Here is a 20,856-nt window from a genome sequence, read left to right as displayed (position 1 = left end):
TTACCACCATTTTACAATTGAGGTTTATACACCGATAAAACAGTCTGTAAGTAAAGTCTGATAAGCCATTACCATGCTGCAGTGAAAAATTAGAAACTTTTTCTGAAAGCTAATAGTAAATATTTCAGCAAAAGTAACTGTTATGTTAGCATGGTGAGATCATGGGTGATGTTTTGTTTTGTCTTGGTTTTACAAGCTCCTCAGTGTTTTACATTACATTTATTTTTAGAGAAAATAGATACATCTTTAGAACAACCTCTTGTTTTATCTTGGCCAGAGCTCTCTTATCTTAGACTAAAAACCCTGGGAGTTCTTTATAAAACAATAAAATGAGGGGAGCAGGGGAGAGCGATAACACTAAGTGAGGACCAAGAGCCAGGTACTGTAAGAGTTGATTTATCTGCATTATATTTCATCCTTACCTAAAGCCTATGAGGATAGGTGTATTTTTCTCCACTCACTGAAGAAAGAAGCCGAGACTCCAAGGTTTCACTGAGCTTGCCAAACAGTTACATTGTTAGGATTGAAACACACCTTTAATATCTGGGCTCTCTCCACTGAATATCCCCCTAATTATCCATTGTGCCTTCTCCAACAAGGCTATATTAGTGTGGACTCAATCCTATGTGTATGGAACTTCATTTTCTGAAAGCAGTGATCAGTAGCAGAGACAAAAGGGATGGTGTGAACCGCCTGATATCTCAGTGCCAGCTCTGGCTTGATCTCTAGCAAAGCACTAATCTCATAACTGCCAAATGTACAGGGCAGCACTGAGAAGAATGCCGCTTCAAACACCAGCAGATCAGACTCTTAGACCCTGCTGGTTTTTCAAATTTCAGAAAAGTCCCTAGATCTCATCTATTCAGTCCTGCCATGATTCCTATCATCTTGAATACTTCAAACAGATGGGTGCCCACCCAGCTCTGAAACATTTCACAGCAACAAGGGTTTAAAAAAATTCCACTGGCAACCAATACCTATGCTTAACCTGTCATGGGAGGAAGTGTTCTAATGTCTTCAATATGTTGACCTCATTTAGAGTGAAATTCCTGTGAAATCAGGAGACATGAAGCACCCTGGGTAATCAGTCCTCATATCAGAGCATTTCATATTCCCAAACAGAACTAAGTATTAGTTCAGAATCACTCTCCCTAAACCTTCACTCATTTATTTATTCCTCTTTTAGTGCTTCTCTTGAATCTTCAAACATCAGACCTACCTAAAGATTAAAAATGCACAAAAACCGGGATGCCTGGGTGGCTCAGTTGGTTAGGCATCTGACTTCGCCTCAGGTCATGATCTCATGGTTCACGACTTCGAGCCCTGCACTGGGCTCTGGGCTGAAAGCTCAGAGCCTGGAGCCTGCTTCAGATTCTATTTCCCTCTCTCTCTCTGCCCCTCCCTTGCTCTCTCTCTCTCTCTCTCACACACACACACACACACACACACACGCTCTCTCTCTCTCAAAAATATAAATAAATAAGTAAATAAATAAATCAATCACAAAAACCTGTGCAAGAAAGACCAACTTGAAGTTCCGATATGTTTCAGGACTGTAGGTACTAAATGGCTAACTAATGTTTAGCTTGGGATTAGCTGAAAACTTTGGAATTTTTCACCTGGTTACTGAACACCTTAACATCATGTGATGTGTTCTCTTCCTTCAACATAACTGCACACCTCTTTTTTGAGATTCTTTCTTCTGGCTTTATATCAACCAATTAGTCTTTTAAAATCTGAATATTTATTCACTGATTAACAATTCATTCAGAAAACATTTAAAGACCACCTATTGTGTACCAGGCACTGTGATAGTTTCTGGAGAGACAAAAATAGGATCTCTGCCTTTAAGGAGCTAAAGGTCTAAAGGTGGAGATAAAGAGGTAAACAGACAATTTCCATGTTGATGGTCTTAGTGTTTTTGCAGAGGTATGAACCAGCACTATGAAAGTTCAGCAGAGGGGCTGGGGTACTGAGGGGAGACTTCGTGGAGGTAATGCTCAGGCAGAATCATTAAGGATCAGTAGGAGTTATTCAAGTGTTGGAAGGAAGTCACTCCAGGCAGGTTTAGGAAATTGGGAGAGCAAAAGTTGCCTGTGGAAAGCTGGTAGAAACTGATAATAGAGAGCTGGGTTCAGCATCTCTCTCTGTGGATAAGCTATTTAGTGATGGGTACACAATGTAATGATGATTATTTTTATGCATCCATCAACTTTTTGATAAGGGTGACTTGGTCCCAAACCAAATTTTAAAGAACGTTAATTTTTCAGATTTCTATGGCTGTTGCTGATTATTTTAATAATGACTTTCCAAACACTTTCCATCCATACAGTATTATTATCTACAAGAACTTCTTTTACTAATGAAATGTCATGCCAGTTTTTTCATATTAACCATAGAGCTGCAATAAAGCAAACTCTAGGCAAGCTCAACACCATGGCCAACAGGACTACCATCTTTTGACTGTCCTTGAGTGAATGGAAAGTGCAATGCTACTCTTCAATCACTGAGGGGTAAATGGTAAGAAGTCCATTTGTATCCTTGCTCTATTAGATGAGAGCACTGGTACATCACAACTGATTTTTAAGGAATGGAGAGAAGTGGTTAAAAAAAAAACGAAGATGAAGGAAACATGGGTAGAGTGCTTCATAGCAAGTCCCGGGTGCCCAGACACAGAACGACAGAGGACCAACCTGCTCCCTAAGAAATGTTAACCCATAATACCAATTCCTTCACTTAACCTGAGAAATGATAGCTCTTCCTCTGATAATATCTCCTAGGCCAGGATCATAGTCCTCAAGCAGCTGGACTCCCAAAAAAGTACCAGGATAGGGAGGACACTAGCTTTGAACAATAGTAGACAGCAGCAAAAAATGAGTTTAAGTGTCATAATGTCTTTCCACTAAACTAAAGCTTTCAACAGCATTCATTCATTCATTCATTCATTCATTTTTTAAAAGTAGGCTCCATGCCCAATGTGGAACTTGAACTCACAGTTCCGAGGCTGAGAGTCACATACTCTATTGACTGAGCCAGCCGGGCGCCTCTCAAACAACATTTAAAAGAATTAAAGAAACATGGCTACAGTAGACAGATTCTTAGGGAAAATCAAAGATGAAAGGATGTAAATTAAGGTATAAGAGATAAATGTTCTTCCAGAAAGATGAACCCTAATAATATTTTATCCTCATGTTACAATTAATTAATAACGAGCCTTGGTAAGAACATATGTTACTTTTAAAAATAGGAATATGGGGTGCTGGGTGGCTTAGTCAGTTAGGCATCCGACTCTTGATTTTTGGCTCAGGTCATAATCCCAGGCTCTCTACCGAGTGTGGAGCCTACTTAAGATTCTCTCTCCCTCTGCCCCTCCCCTGCTTACATGCATGTGTGCACGCTCTCTCAAACCAATCAATCTACCAATCAATAAATAAAAGAATATGATAGAAATAGATATACCTGATCAAGGAACAATGTACAACACCATGAGAAATATGTAACATCTTTCAGTTAAGCTCAATTATTTTATCTTGGAAAAAGAAATGATCAACCTATCTTTGAAAGTGAATGTTCAATTTATTTATTTATTTTTTCAATATATGAAATTTATTGTCAGAATGGTTTCCATACAACACCCAGTGCTCATCCCAAAAGGTGCCCTCCTCAATACCCATCACCCACCCTCCACTCCCTCCCATCCCCCATCAACCCTCAGTTTGTTCTCAGTTTTTAAGAGTCTCTTATGCTTTGGCTCTCTCCCACTCTAACCTCTTTTTTTTTTTTTCCTTCCCCTCCCCCATGGGTTTCTGTTAAGTTTCTCAGGATCCACATAAGAGTGAAAACATATGGTATCTGTCTTTCTCTGTATGGCTTATTTCACTTAGCATAAAACTCTCCAGTTCCATCCACGTTGCTACAAAGGGTCATATTTCGTTCTTTCTCATTGCCCTGTAGTACTCCATTGTGTATATAAACCACAATTTCTTTATCCATTCATCAGTTGATGGACATTTAGGCTCTATTTTTAAAATAGTTTACCTGATTTAAATAATTTAGGCACTTTTCAAGACACCAAAGGCAGCAAATGCAAGATTTCAGCACACATCGAGCACAAGCATTCTCCTGGAAAGGACAAAAACTTGAAATAATTAAAAACCAACATACAGAATATTCTAAATGTTAGAAAAATAAATAAAGTAAAAAAAATCACAATCTATGTTTCAAGACCTCATACCCACCTACCCTCTTTTCCCTCAAAATGCAATGGTTAAATTATTTTTAATCAATTTAATTTGACACATATTTAGTACCTACTGCATGTAAGATAGAGTACGATACATGAGATTGGCAAGGAACTTATACTATAGTTGAAGAAAAAAAGCTAAACATAAAAAAAGGTCAGAATCAGAATATGCGATTGATACTATGAGAGTGGAGAACAGACAGAGATGACATCATCGGGGAGAAGGAAGAATCAAGGAAGGTTTCTAGGAAGAGGTGGCATATCATCTAACCCATGTTGAAATGCATGTTATCTCCACAGCCAGGGATAGGGAAGAGGTTCCAAGGAGGAAGGTGTGAATCAACACAGAGGACGAGAAGCACAGGACATTTTGGGAAACCAGGGATATGATGAATTCTGCCAGAGCACAACGTAAGCAAGAGTGTGGGACAAGGCAGAAGGAATGGATTCTACTTTGCAAGGATTATGAAGAAAACATTCACAACTATGAACTGAACATGGTTGGGAGCTTTACTACATGCAGAGCTGAGGTCTAGAATGTGACCACAGTTAAGTCCAGAAAACAATTTTCTCCTTACCTTTCCTTTGAGCTGACTGTGAATGTACATAAGGATCATTCGTGGAATTTTGACTAATGTGATAATGAAAGATCCTTTTGCCACAGTACCAAGGTGATAACGAATAAGGCGATTCACTGATGCTAAAATAGGTGTAAATGGCAGATTCCTTTTATCCCTTTTTGAAAGAAAACCAAAAAGACAATTAAAACAAAGGCTAAGTGCAGGAATGGTTTAGAGCCCAATACAGTGAAAACAGTTCATTTAAGAAAAGTCTAGGTTTATGACAAAATGGCAAAGTAACATGTAACTAATACAAATGCTATAGATGTACCAGATAAAATTAATGTTTCATTTCCCTATGATAGTTTCATGGGGTTCTTATGCTCTAAGACTTTAAATAAAATGATACTGTGCTTTGAAAGCTTTTACTAGTAAATATTTATGGAGTTAAATGTACAATCAAAAAATGAAACTTAAAAAAGATGTACAATCGAGACCTGGTACCTCATTATAATAGAAAACTGTAAGGCTTACAAGCTTATATTCGGCTCTCAAGTTAGGAAAGAGAGTCACAATACTTGTTCTGATCCAAACAAATTAAAAAGGCTTATTGTCCTTTGATGGACCTTTATATAATGCCAAAATACATAAGACACTGTAAGATTTATTCTCTGGCTAAATAGAATTGAAGTTCTATCATGACCTGCTGTTCTGATTAATTTTTTGAGAAACTTACAGAGCAGTATAAAGATTAAAATCACTGCCTCCCATTTTACTACCCACCAGAATCATCAGCTCTAACATTTTGTCATATTTGCTTCCAATTACTTTTTATTTCATTTTATTTTTTTAAATTTTAACTTGTTTTATTTTTTATTTTTTTAAATTTACATCCAAATTAGTTAGCATATAGTGCAAATGATTTCGGGAGTAGATTCCTTAGTGCCCCTTACCCATTTAGCCCATCCCCCCTCCCACAACCCCTCCCGTAACCCTCAGTTTATTCTCCATATTTATGAGTCTCTTATGTTTTGTCCCCCTCCCTGTTTTTATATTATTTTTGTTTCCCTTCCCTTATGTTCATCTGTTTTGTCTCTTAAAGTCCTCATATGAGTGAAGTCATATGATTTTTGTCTTTCTCTGACTAATTTCACTTAGCCTAATACCCTCCAGTTCCATCCATGTAGTTGCAAATGGCAAGATTTCATTTTTGATTGCTGAGTAATACTCCATTGTGTGTGTGTGTGTGTGTGTGTGTGTGTGTGTGTGTATACCACATCTTCTTTATCCATTCAACCATCGATGGACATTTGGGCTCTTTCCATACTTTGGCTATTGTTGATAGTGCTGCTATAAACATGGGGGTGCATGTGTCCCTTGGAAACAGCACACCTGTATCCCTTGGATAAATGCCTAGTAGTGCAATTGCTGGGTCGTAGGGTAGTTCTATTTTTAGTTTTTTGAGGAAGCTCCATACTGTTTTCCAGAGTGGCTGCACCAGCTTGCATTCCCAATATTCGCTTCCAATTATTTTTAAAATTTTTTTTTCAACGTTTTTTATTTATTTTTGGGACAGAGAGAGACAGAGCATGAACGGGGGAGGGGCAGAGAGAGAGGGAGACACAGAATCGGAAACAGGCTCCAGGCTCCGAGCCATCAGCCCAGAGCCTGACGCAGGGCTCGAACTCACGGACCGCGAGATCGTGACCTGGCTGAAGTCGGACGGTTAACCGACTGCGCCACCCAGGCGCCCCCCAATTATTTTTTAAAGAAATGAAACTGTTTACCAGCTTCCGTTCCATTTCCTTCAAGCACAATCACTTAGATGATCTTAAGTTTTCCGACAAGTATCAATTCTCACCTGGTAAAATAGTAGGTTACCACAGCTCCTGCCACAGTCATCTGCTGACATGCTAGAATAAATTCACTGATCCAAATCAGGCCCACCACATGGTACCACCACATATACTGCAGAGGCCCAGAAACTCTGAACTCCACAAAGCCTTGGTCATTCTGAACAGCGCTGCCTAGGAAAATATCCAGGAAGGAAAGAAGAACCACATAAAGTACAAACCAAGAAATATGGCTATTGAATATAAGAGATGAAACTAATTTCCAAAAATAGGCCCCTTCCCCCAAACCACAAACTTTATGATCACAGTGCTCTTTAAATAACAGACAAAAATACTTATCACTTGAAAAGTTGTAAAGCCAGACATTGTACAATTAAGCATTTTGTTTTCCCCAAAGGCATCATATAGCTTTTAAAAGGTGCTCTATTTGAATATAGTTCCATCACATCAGTTAATTTAGGCATGAATTTTCAAACTTCAATTTTTTGGGGGGCTATTTTATTACTCTTCCAATAATTATAGGCCTAAATTATTTGCAAAATACAGAAATTAATATTATATTCAATTGGTAAATGCATGCTGAATGGCCAGAGAAGTTACATACAAACTTACTACCCTTACACCACTCCTCACAATTAATTCCATTTAAGTGTAAACTTTGATATATTTTTTATATGAAATTTATTGTCAAATTGGTTTCCATACAACACCCAGTGCTCATCCCAACAGGTGTCCTCCTCAATGCCCATCACCCACTTTCCCCTCCCTCCCACCCCCCATCAACCCTCAGTTTGTTCTCAGTATTTAAGAGTCTCTTATGGTTTGCCTCCTTCCCTCTCTGTAACTTTTTCCCCCCTCCCCCTCCCCCATGATCTTCTGTTATGTTTCTCAGGATCCACATAAGAGTGAAAACATATGGTATCTGTCTTTCTCTCATATTAAGAGTGACTCCAACAAGTCTGAGAGTCTAACTCTGAACAGTATCATCACCAGGAATTCTACCTAGGTTCAGATCTTTTCCAAACTAGAGAATCCCAAGGAAGCAAGTTGATTTGGGCCGTAATGGGAGTTTAAGGCAGTTCCAGAGAGCTCTGCATTCATTTGTTCATCTTAGAATCAATCCAAAAGTCTGAATCAGTACTGGAGTTTACTTCAAAGCCATGAACTGGTTTAGATCTACTTTGCTAGGATGATCTAAAAATCATGAATAAGGAATGGGTTGTTGAAGAGCCATAACCACGCTGGTTCCGATGGCTGTTAGACCTTGGTCAATAAATGTCTTAAGAATTATAGCTGATGTTTTAAAATAGTTTAATGCAAATCAAATTCATCACTATGAGAAGGAAGCAACATAGCTTCTTACCAGCGGTGCCAAGAAAAAGAAGGGTCATGATCCAGTATGCCCAAAATAAGACAAGAGCAAAGAAAGTCCAAAAGGGTTGGAAGACTAGTAGCGGCAAGTGAATGAAGACCTTGCCAGCCACGTGGAACAAGGCGATGGTGAGAGCGACACGTTTGCGCATAACCAGCATTATCAGGAACAAGAGAACCTGTACGGAGAGAATGCAGAGAAAGGTCCCAGTTATCGCTATAAGCAGTAAAAACAGAAACTGAAACAGGGTGGAAATTCCTTCATTTCAAATCAGGGAAGGATTATTCTCTGAATCCCAATAATACTTTATCCGTCTTGCAGCACTTAGCATCCTCAACTGAATATTGAAAATGTTCTTAAAGCAGAACACAAAAGGATTTCTCAATGTATTAATAAGACTTTCGAGCTCTTCTACCTTTCCTTTTCTACTCATGAATCAAAATGTGTTGTTTGTCCATCAAGATGAGGCTTTTAATTTATTTGAATACATACATGCTTGTCACTGTGAAAATAGGGGAGAAGACCATATGCCATGACTACAAAAGCACAGGAGGTATTTGTACCTCATTTCCTTTATCAGACCAAGAGCTCCTAGGGGCACCTGAGTGGCTCAGTCAGTTAAGCATCTGACTTGGCTCAGGTCATGATCCCACACTTCATGGGTTTGAGCCTCGCATCAGGCTATCTGCTATCAGCAAACAGACCCGGCTTGGGATCCTCTGTCCCCCCGCTCTCTGACTCTCCCCAACTCATGCAGGCACGTGCTATCTCTCAAAAATAAACATAAGAGGGGTGCCTGGGTGGCTCAGTTGGTTGTGTCTGACTTCGGCTCAGGTCATGATCTCATGGTTCATGAGTTCGAGCCCACATCAGGCTCTGTGCTGACAGCTCAGAGCTTGGAGCCTGTTTTGGATTCTGTGTCTCCCCATCTCTCTGCCCCTTCCCTGCTCATACTCTCTCTCCTCTCTCTCTCTCAAAAACAAATAAAAATCACACTGTCTCTCTCTCTCTCTCTAAAATAAGAATTAAAAAAATAAATAAATAAACATAAGAAAAAAAAGAGCACCTACAGAGCACAGTCCATGTCGCATTTACCTCCTGCCCACCCTCATCGTGGTCTGAGTGAGAGCAGGTGAACTGTACTTTAAAAAAAAAAAAAAAAAAAAAAAAAAAAAAAAAATTGTACTGTGGGACGCCTGGGTGGCTCAGTCAGTTAAGCATCCGACTTCGGCTCAGGTCATGATCTCACGGTTCATGAGTTCAAGCCCCGCATCAGGCTCTGTGCTGACAGCTCAGAGCCTGGAGCCTGCTTCAGATGCTGTGTCTTCCTCTCTCTTTGCTCCTCCCCTGCTCACGCTCTGTCTCTCTCTTTCTCTCTCTCTCTCTCTTTCAAAAATAAACATTAAAAAAAACTATACTTAAAAATGATTAGTAAATATTTATATAATAATAACAAACAAATACCTTTTGGCACCAATGGTTTTATGGTCGCTTCATTTTTTACTTCTAAAGCTCAACTAAAAGCTTGGGATTGGTCCAAGAAGTGGTCTGAGATTGTGTTCTTTTTTTTTTTTTTTCAGAGAGGAGAAGGAGACAGACCAAAGATATAAATACATATTATTTAACCACATGTTCATTAGTAATTTACTGTATAGTGCCCAGGCAGCAAAGATCACTTTAATTTGGAATAATGTTGTTAAAAGTTTAAAAAGGAAAAATTAAAGTTTAAAGGGAAAACATGGGAAGATAATTAGCAAACAGGTAAATGAAATGATATGTGTATTTCTTAACATACTTTAGTAAAGAAACCCATTTTTTAAAGGTAATTGTATTATGAAAATAATATGTTCTTCCTAACAAATGATAATGTGAATATTCTAAGTGAAAATCTTCTCTCAACAAGTGGGCAGTACAGAATAAAACGTTCCATTAGGAAGGCCTTCTGAAGACTCTTTAGTGTTCCATACCATGGGGCAGTTTTTATCTAAGGGAGATCGGGGTTAGGCATGCAATAGCCAGAGGTGAGTTTCTGCTTCATTAATGATCCCTGTGAATAAAAACACAAACCTAGAAGATACCTGGCCCAAGTCCATACTCACTGTGAATACTGTGGCTGAAATGGCATAGATGAGGAGAGCCCGAAGATTGTCTTCAGCTATCTGAAGCTGTTCAGGAATAACTGTTTCTTTGGGAGACTTTCTTTGCTTTGCATACAGCCACCATAGTACACCTGTGCCACCTGGGTTCAAAAAACAATTGTTTTGGAAATAACTAGCACAAGAAAATGTGTTAACATTAATCTTCACCTTCCTGGACCCTTCCTACATAACACCGGGGTACTAACATGGCGACAATCCATTTGGCTGGGAGGTGTGTGGCTGTAACTTTTTGCAGGCATAAGGGGAGCTCCATTTACTCCATTTTCATCATGCACACTAGGTTACTAAGACATCTTTCAGTGTATCAAATAAACATCCTTCAACTGTATCTATTTTTGGCTCTGAAGCTCAGAGAGAGCCTACAAAGACAGGCACCCCGAGAGGAACTGATCATAAAGAGACTCAGCACCTGTTGAGAGCTGGGGAGTTTGTAGGAAGCAAGTAAGGGTCACAGAAATCAGCAATGAAGCTGAGGAAGGCAAAGATCTTTTCTATTGGGCCATCACAAAAACCCCCCCGCCTCGTGCTGAAACAGTTATGCAGTTGATTCAGTATCAATGAGCAAATGAAGATCAAAGAACTGGTTCCCACCAAAAGTGGGAAAAAGATAGGAAATCTTTGATAGCTTAATAGAAGTGTGTGCCAGAGATGGGAGTTGTTCTCCTCATCACTGGTTCAGAGTCCAAGAACTAGACAGAAGAGGGGGGGCAACCCGCCTCCACAGAAGAGGGTTGCATCAGACACCTTCATTCTGAGTGCCCAGAGCCATCTACCCATCTAGGTACTGGGGACAGAGCTGTGAACAAAACCCAGTCCCCACCCTTGTCCTCCATGGAGCTTATACAGTAATAAGGAAACAAACAAACAAACAAATAAGGAAGTAAGTAAAAATAAAGAATATGAAGTCTAAGAAAAAAAAGTCACTTTTTAATAGGGATAGAAAGTGCTGGGGTTGGGAAAGCATTGTGAGAAGATGAGTAAGAAAGGTCTCAGTGGTGAGATGATATCTGAGCAAAAGAATCAAAGACAGGGAGAAAACAATCTATAAATCTAAGGAAAGGGGTGCCTGGGTGGATTAGTCGGTTGAGCCTTTGACTTTGGCTCTGGCTATGATCTCATGGTTCGTGAGTTTGAGCCCTACATCAGACTCTATGCTGACAGTGCAGAGCCTGCTTCAGATCCTCTGTCTCCCCACCCCCACCTCTCTCTCAAAAAGAAATAAAAACATTAAAAAAAAAACAAAAACAAACAACATCTAAGGAAAGGATGTTCCAGGCAAGAGGTCATAGCAAATTCTAAGATGCTGATATGGGACCATGCCTGGCAGGAGAGAAAAGAGGAGGGCCACTGTGGCTACAGCAACTAGCAAGGGGCAGAGCAGGAAGAGCTGTGGGCTGGGGGGCACCGGGCACCAGATCATACTGTCAGGCCTTGTAGGCCACGGTAAGGAAATGGAAGATTCAGAGTAAAGATATGTATGTGTGGGCAGACAAGATAAACGTCTGGGAGAAGACAAATAGGGCTGAGATCTGTGCAAATCAACGTGACTTCCACCTGTGCTCAAGTAAACACTGAATAGTGTCAAAGGGAAATTCCAACTCTACCTGGTGGCAAATAGCAAGCGAGAATTATTTTCTACTGAAGATGAGTAAACAAACTTCAACAACCACCAGTCTATGAAAAACATTTGAAAAAGGGAAATATTTCCATTTTGAAATCTTAAAGAAAATTGTAGCAGCCTCAAAAAAATGGAATAAAATATGTTCTCTGCAAACAGGAATAAAAAGCGAGGAGAGGAAAGGCAAACAAATGAGAAAGAAAAACAGAAAACAGAATGAGCTAATAATGAAGACATCAAGGAGGATACGGTCCACAACAGCCGCTGCAGACATCATTTATTAAACATGTAAATCTGTGTCGGGGGGGCACCCGGGTGGCTCAGTCGGTTAAGCACCCAACTCTTGATTTCCACTCAAGTCATGATCTCGAGGTTTTTGAGTTTGAGCCCCGTGTCAGGAGCTGCGCTAACAGCATGGAGCCTGCTTACGATTCTCTCTCTCTCTCTCTCTCTCTCTCTCTCTCTCTCTCTTCCTCTCTCCTTCTCTTTCTCTCTCTCAAAATAAATACACTTAAAAATAAATAAATAAATAAATTTGTGTCAGGAACCGTACAACAGATGTGACCAAACTGAATCACTATGATACTATTAAGTAGGTAATACAAGTCCCATCTTATACATAATAAATACAATCGAAATTCAGGAAAGTTAAGTAACATGCCAAATGTCACATACCAAGAAAGTGGCAGAACTGGAATTCAAATCTACTTTTATTATAAAAAATTCTCCATATATTATAAACTGAATGTTTGTGTCCCCGTAAAACTCATATATTGACATCCCAATCCTTAATGTGATAGTTGGTATTTGGAGTTGAGTGTTTGGAGGATGATGAGGTCATGAGAGTGGAGCCCTCATGAATGGGATTAGCGCCCTTATAAAGCAGACCTCAGAGAGCTCCTCCCTGCTTGCACCACGTGAGAACATAGCAAGATGATGGCTGGATACAGGAAGCCAGCCCTCGCCAGATACCGAACCTGTACATGCCTGGATCTGACCTTCCTAGCCTCCAGAACTGTAAGAAGTAAATGTTCCCTGTTGATAAGGCATCCAGTCAATGGTACTTTGTAATAGCAGCCCAAAGTGACTAAGACACCATCACTAGAACTGGATACAAAGGTCACAAGTAGAAATGAAAAGAAATATGTCTGGGAGAAGGAAGAACCGGAATAATAGAAAGAAGTAGTCAAATACAGAACCAGCAGTGAGGAAAACTAAATCAGTGATATGGAAGATACGCTCGAAGAACACTTCCTGAATACAAGGAAAATGTTATCAGGATTAAAATGATAATTTAGAAGATGATAGCAAAAGAATGAACAATGGTCCTAAGAAGAAAACCACTAGAACAGAAACAATAATCAAATACAGAAATAAGAAAACTTACTTCTGTGTTGGAAAATATCTGCGCCCCCCCCAAAAAAAAGAGATCATAGGCAAACTTAAAGATTCAGAACTAGATAGAAACTTTAAATTATAAGAATAAGTTAAGGGGTGTCTGGGTGGCTTAGTCGGTCAAGCGTCTGATTCTTGATTTCAGCTCAGAAATAAAATTAGACTGGTCTCCAAAAAGTAAAGTACAGACACTGGGAACGTGTTGCACCTCAAGAATTTTACATGCAACAGATTCAATATTCACATGTAAGGCAAAAATAATCTTAGATAATCAAGAGTTGAGAAAATATACAACCCACAATTGCCTCGTGAATAAGTTACTCGAATTCAGATTCTCATCAAAACAAAGATGAACCAAAATTAAGAACTCAAGAATGAAGTTTTATAAAAATAGTTCTCACTAAAACTAGGACAGAAGAATGTAATAAACTTAAATGTAATTATGAAACATTTCAAGGCAAAGCAAAAATTCTTTAAAAGGGTACAATGTATTAAATAATATTTTAATTTTAAAATAACCTGATTGCAAAAACACAGATTATTTGGTAACAGTTATAAAGTGGGAGACAGGTTGGAAAGAAAGAAGTTTATGTTGAATTTAAACGAGGTGGAGGAAAACTCAACACATACTCCTTCATTTCAGCCTTTAAAAATTACAGAATTAAAAAAAAATTATTTAATGTTTATTTTTGAGAGAAAGAATATGAGCGGGAGAGGGGCAGAGAGAGAGAGGGAGACACAGAATCCAAAGCAGGCTCCAGGCTCTGAGCTGCCAGCACAGAGCCTGATACGGGACTCAAACTCACAAACCGTGAGATCATGACCTAAGCCGAGATCAGACACTTAACTGACTGAGCCATCCAGGCACCCCTAAAAATTATAGAATTTAAAAATTTTATAGGATAGAATTCTATAGAATGAGCCATTCAAAAATTATAGGATTCTAGATTAAAGAATATTTTCTGAAAATGTATAGGTTACCAACTGTAGAAGTAAAAAATAAAATATATGTTGGGGTGCCCGGGTGGCTCAGTTGGTTAAGCGTTCGACTATTGACTTCGGCTCAGTATCTCATGGTTCATGAGTCAAGTCCGACATCAGGCTCTGCTCTGGTAGTGCACAGCCTGCTTGGGATTCTCTCTCCCTCTCTCTTTGCCCTTTGCCACCCCCTTCAAAGTAAATAAATAAACATTAAAAAAATTACTAAAAAATACACACACACACACACACACACACACACACACACACGGCATATATATATATGCCATTCAAAGCAAGGGTGACAATAACCAAAGAAAGCACAATCCATATTGTAAAGATAGGGAAAACAACGTAAAAAAGCACAGACTTAAGGAAAACATAAAAGAGATGACATCAGTAAGACCAAACATAGCAGACAGGATCATAAGTGTAATGGGGACAAACTCCCCTAATAAAAAAGTTTCACAATGAGTTAAAGTATTTCATTTTAAAAAGCAGTGAAAAAAAGCATTAAAAAAACTATATATATATATATATATATACATATATGTACATGTATATATATATCTGTATTATATATATGTATTCTGAATACATTATATATATATATGTATATATATGTGTGTGTGTATATATATATATGTACATATATATATATACATATATATATATATATATATATACATATCTATATATGTGTGTGTGTATTCTGAATTTCAAGTTGCTAATAGTGGTCAACAGAAGGGAAGTAGGGTTCCTGAAAAATTTTAAAGCAAAAGTAAATTCTCTTTAAAGAAAAGAGGTGGTATGTGAAAATAAAACTTTTGTCTTTTTTTATATTTCTATTTTCTACCATAGAAGTAGTTAGATACCATGAGTAGGTGTCACATTTATGATTGGGAGGGGGGAGAAATTATTATTTTCAAAAAAGACAATAAACACACAAATCCCATAAGGTTTCATTAGAAATAGTAAAACAGGGGCGTCTGGGTGGCTCAGTTGGTTGGGCATCCGACTTCGGCTCAGGTCATGATCTCGTGGTTCGTGTGTTTGGGCCCCGCGTCGGGCTCTGTGCTGACAGCTCAGAGCCTGGAGCCTGCTTGGGATTCTGTGTCTCCCTCTCTCTCTGCCTCTCCCCTGCTCATGCTCTGTCTCTCTCTCTCTCTTTCAAAAATAAATAAACATTAAAAATTTAAAAAATAGTAAAACAAAAACATTAAACAAAATAGAATGCCAATAGAAAAATGAGTAATGAAATTTTACACACATAAAATTATCCTGCCAGAAATATTTTAACCAGAAAGAATTTCAACACCTTAGAATGGTAGATTCAGGCCTTTAAAAAGTCCAAGATAAAAGCAAAGGGGTCCCTTCCTCTGCCAGGCAGGGAACACTGAAAGAATCAAGTGAAAATTAAAGAACAAGAAGCAGAACAGAGCCTCAATTGCTTTCTTTTTCCTCTTGGGCTCTTCCCCCCAAACTGACACTGACAGAAAAATGTGAGCCCCCTTTTATTCCAAATATGCCAATGACTCTGCCATTTTATTCCATTTAGTGATCTCACAGTGAATTAATTTCAGTGTAATCCACTCACCAGTCTTTTTATAGTTTATAAATGAATTCACAAGGCTTACAAAAGGAAAATTATTTAAAGTAATCAAAGTGGTTCTGCACTGAGGGACTGTTAAGAGCAAACTTCACTCTCAATTCTAATTACTAAAAAACAAAGGAAGAAGCAGCTTACCAAGTGAACCCAGTATGACCAAAATTGTTAAGATCCACACAAGTACTCTTGATATATACCTGATAATCACCATCAAAATCATGGAGAGAACTGCAGGGAAGATAGAGAACATGTAGAATATTATTTTAAAACACTGGAAAACACAAAGAGAAACTCTTTCAGTTGTTTTCTCCTAGGAATATAATACGTTGCTATTGACCAGTTCAAGACCCCAGTTTAGGGAAGAAGGGTAACTAGCTACCAAAACTCGAGCCTACGTGCACCACTTGAATTGTGTCACTTGGAAACTACAGGCACCTAACTGTGGGTTTATAAATGACAGAAAAGAAAACATGCAAATGCACATGGTGACTCAAAAACAGCACAGAACTGTTGTGGATTCACCACGGGAAGACATTGGAACTCACATGCAAACATACATGCTAACACACAAAGTGTAGAGAATGATGTGTCATGTTGGTGATGAGAAAAATTACCACATATAGACAGAGATCAGTTAAACTAGCTACACTTCCATGTGTAATCCTCACATTTCAAGACCAACTTCTCTAACAGTTGGTCAATGAGCTAGACAGTATTTTATCTTTTTCTGGTCATTTCTCTTCTAAAACTCCAAGAGATGCTCTGATCCTACAGAATAATATTCTGAAGCCTACGGAGGCCCAAATTCCTCTGACCTTAATTTTCAACTGGTGTCAGGGGTCCTGATTGGTTGAGAGACTCTTCAAAGAAAAGCAAAGCTTAGTTTGAGTTATTTAGCCAAATGCCTCTACCCATCCCAAGCTAAATTCCAACATGCTAAAATCTGGAGTGAAAATCTTAAAAAAGAAACTGGGAAGATTTGACCTTTGCATGGGGAAATTCATTTCTGAAATCATAATTTGTTCATCTTTAATCATCTAAAGGCCCATTTCACAAATAAATTCTTAAAGATCTTAAGCCTCAAGAGAACCATTCTAATAAAAACTGGAATCCCAATGACTTAACATTATTATCACCAGTTTTAAGGTGTTTCCCCCCCATCCCCCCCGCCTTGGTCAAAATTCAACTATTTCAGAAACCAAATGATTTTTTCATAAAGCCAGACTAGTAGTCAAGATTTTTCGGGCCATTTGCAAAGCCAAATAAATGGTTGGGATCTGTGACTGGGTAACATTATTAAGGTACTCACTTTTGCAATAAATGTACAGGAACCAAAAACAGATGGGAGCGTTTCAAATATCACAGAAATAGCTTTTCATATGGACAGCATTATTTCAATTGAGTCAAGTACTACCTAAGCAAAAAGAAAATACTCTCTAATGACAAGACGGAAATACAGCTAGTCTTCTCAATGACTATAATTGTTGTTAACAGGTATAAGGTATAACTCATTTCACATATATAATGAGATAGTTGCTTGGTTCCTACCACAGTTTACTCCTCCCAACTAGAAAGATCTATAGATTCTGATATGGCTACATATAGTTCTAGGATAATGTAGGGAGTTGAAATAACATTTACCTAATTATATTATCTATTGACAAGAAAACTCAATGGCTAACAAGTGGAGATTTCCTAATTTTTCCAGCAATACAGTGACATCATGAACTGTAGCAATGAAAAAAAAAACATATTTCAAAAGTAATCTATCAGAAATCTATGTTCTTTGATGGAAATGTGTAAGAGAATATGTGGCCTCCTTTCATAAGCCTTTGGAATCATAACTGAAAACAAAGGGGTGTTGATTCATTAAGAGAAGCCTCCTCCTATCATATTAAAGGTTATTAGAGACAGTAACCAAAGTCTGGGAAAACACCAGTTTTCTCCAATGATAGAAAAAGAAAGGAAATTAGTTTCAGATATATAAATATATATATATAAATATGTATATATTTATAACTATATATAATCTGAAACAGTTATTTTGGCTATGGGAAGTTAAACATTTTACAGGTATCCCCACTGTATTCATATTTTGGTTAAAAGACAGAACAGTCTTCTACTGCAGTACTATGCAATAGCTAATAATGAGAAAAACAATTACCTAGTGATAACAAGCAAAGTCCCAATATAATTTCTTTGCTGGTCATTACTCCACTAATCAGCCTGTGTAAGACACTATTGTCACTGACAAAGGTGATCAGGGCCTCTGCAAACTTGGCATAGCAGGAAATGTTCACAGGAGCACAGCGATGGAAGAATGGAATAGGTGCACTGGTGACACAAGAAAAAAAAATCAGAAAAAAAATTACTCCTACTTAATATAAATGCCACATCAAACACACAAATGAAAGGTGATTATGACTGCAATACACTCCACCCTCCACACATCATATGGGCGCTAAGAGCCGTGAGCTTAATGCTATGAAGATGACTGTCATGGGCAGGGATGCGAATCTTGCCACAGGCCTTATCAAAGAGGGTGGAGTGCATGTTCCAAAGAAGACATTACCCTCCCCTTCTGAAAAGAAACACACACACATATACACACACATACACACATACAGAACTACCAAAAGCAAAACCAAACACTTAAATTCCTCAGCCTGCACATCTATCAGTCAAGGGGCAGATGACAAAACTTAAGGAACATATACTTCATTGAACTGAAAATGAATTTTTGCCATAAGCTATTTAAAAATAGAAAACACACATGCTTTTGCTTGAAATGTGCCACCATTAATAGAATGTTTCCTCTATCAGAACAGCATACAGAACCTTGCATTAAAAAAGGTGTTCGGGGCACAAGCTTAATAATCCTCATATAAATTAATCATGCCAAGACATCAACATACAGCATAATGTGCAGCTAATTAAAACAATAACCATGGATACTAATGTATGGAAACACGAGGTTAATAGTACAAGGGGAAAAAAACAAAAATTTGTATCTAAAGTGATGGTTGTATCTCTGTACAAAAGATATATACATAAAAATGAGAACAGAAAAAATATAAATAAATGAAAAATCTCTGATTCGTTAAGGTCATGGGATTCTGAGCTGTTTTCTTTCTATATATAATTTTTATTACAAGATTATTTGTGTCCAAAAAAAAAAAAAGAGGTAATCCGTTATTATCAGGTTTACACTGACCACAACTCTTTTTGTGAAGGAACACAGTTATGTGTGAACAATGACATAAGTAAGTCTGGTTTGTTATAACACATTCTACTTTAGCCTTGGAAAGTATGGTATATATCTGATCAATGAGAGATTTTAAAAAAGCTCTATGAACATGCCCTCAGTTGTGATTTGAATGAATTCTAAGAGAGTCCATATGTCTGTCCACACACAAATACACACTTCTGTGTGCACTAAAATTTAGCTATCACTAACATAAATCTCATATTTTGAGATTTGTGGAAATATCAGTCATAGCTCTAATATAACACCGTTGGCTGGAATGATATAAGTATGCTCTCATTTTTGGTTGGCACTGTATTTTGTATCAAATTAGTGGAGAAGAGTCTATGATTGGGCACCAAATTCCAAAGTTTCTGATCTCAGCAAGCAATTTTGTATGACCTGAAGCAAGACACTATCTTTGTTTTTCCTTCCTCAAAAAACAACAAAAATATTTTTCAAATAAAAATAAACGTGTACTATGTATTGATTTTCCTTAAATGCTGGTAAATGAGCATCACTGGGAGTAAGAATAGGCAACATCTTCCATGCTGTTGAACTTCACGGAACAATAAAATAATTATAAAGGTCTAGTCTTACCTTAGTTATGCTTCAGCAAAATGTATCCCCCAAAAATGATGTGACACTATGATAGAAATGTTCACTTAAAAAAGAAGTGACTCTTGTGACTTGTGGGTGTATTTGTGTATACCTCTAAAATGGTGTTGGTGAAAGTTAATGTCCAAGATTCAATATTTTGTCAGAAATTGCAGAAAGTCAGAGCATTCTTAGTAGGGCTTAAATTACAGGCATGCAAGTCATTGTTTTTGACCAAATTTGTTTCGCTAATGATGTAAAAAGCTATTAAATTACAGAATACCTTTAAGTGAAATGGATTTCGTCAGAAGTATTACAGGAAAGAATTAAAAGAATTAGCCATAAGTTCATAGTCAGTGGAGGCTAATGTGGGACACATTAGCTTCATTGTGACCTATGACTGTTTTTCTTCCTGATGCTATCTAGATAATGTCCCTGACACTTTAATATCCCTGTCTGAGGACTTCTAACCATATTTTTAACTGAAGCCTCGTTCTCTATCCTTTGAAACCAAAGTCCTCTCTGCTCCATGGTTACCTATATCTTCATCTGCTTTACTTATTAACCTATCATTTCTGATATAGCCTCTGTTTAACTCACTTGCCTCCAACCTTGAACATAAAATGTATCTCCCTTAAGGATACTGATGTCATTTTCTCATTTTCAACATCCACCAATTTTCTTGGCCCTGCTGTTTCTTTTTTCCTGTCATATAACCACAAGTGCACCTTACCCTCTGTCCAGAAGCAGCTCCACCTGTATCTCCCATATATTAACAGGATTTTAATATAGTTTTATACTCAAAGAGACATACACCACATTTCTAAAAGACAGCAGAGCCTGCTATAACAGAAAGAAAACTGGCCTTGACTTCAAAAGCCCTGGGTGATCCTCCTAACATTACATAGCTTCAGGTCACTCCATCTCTCTTTCTCAGTTTCTCCATCCGTTAGCTGAAAGGATAGGAGTAAGACCTCTCTGAGTCTTTGATGATGATGATGATGATGATGATGTTGATGATGATAACTGTGATAGATCCCAGCCATAAGTCAGTAATTCTAAATTAATAGGAGCAGATGCCCAGTAGTGTTTCTGTTTTTCTGCTTTTCAGACTTATAATGAGGATTGATGGTTTGAAAAGGGAAGGATTATACTCTTAAAATTAGAATCTTTCATTCCTATTTAAGAGGAAATGCTGAGCAATATTTGCACTCTTACCCTCTCAAGT

At 37.9% G+C, this 20,856-nt stretch overlaps 1 protein-coding gene across 3 annotated transcripts in view; it reads right to left on the bottom strand.

Annotated features, from left to right (window-relative positions):
• Window positions 1-20,856, bottom strand: part of SLC44A1 (solute carrier family 44 member 1) — a 200,813-nt gene that overhangs the window by 66,297 nt on the left and 113,660 nt on the right. For all 3 annotated transcript variants that reach the window (XM_019454292.2, XM_019454294.2, XM_053908149.1), the window contains exons 6-12: window positions 17,952-18,121; window positions 15,926-16,015; window positions 10,128-10,267; window positions 8,020-8,206; window positions 6,665-6,830; window positions 4,822-4,978; window positions 4,039-4,122 (exon numbers count right to left, since the gene is read on the bottom strand). In XM_019454292.2, the coding sequence (XP_019309837.1) occupies window positions 4,039-4,122; window positions 4,822-4,978; window positions 6,665-6,830; window positions 8,020-8,206; window positions 10,128-10,267; window positions 15,926-16,015; window positions 17,952-18,121 (994 nt within the window). The remainder of the gene's footprint in view (window positions 1-4,038; window positions 4,123-4,821; window positions 4,979-6,664; window positions 6,831-8,019; window positions 8,207-10,127; window positions 10,268-15,925; window positions 16,016-17,951; window positions 18,122-20,856) is intronic.

Source organism: Panthera pardus, unplaced genomic scaffold, assembly GCF_024362965.1.
Source record: "Panthera pardus isolate Hobbes unplaced genomic scaffold, ASM2436296v1 HiC_scaffold_20, whole genome shotgun sequence".
Classification (NCBI taxonomy): domain Eukaryota; kingdom Metazoa; phylum Chordata; class Mammalia; order Carnivora; family Felidae; genus Panthera; species Panthera pardus.
Note: the sequence above shows the minus strand (reverse complement) of the source record. Positions and strands in the feature narration are given on the sequence as shown.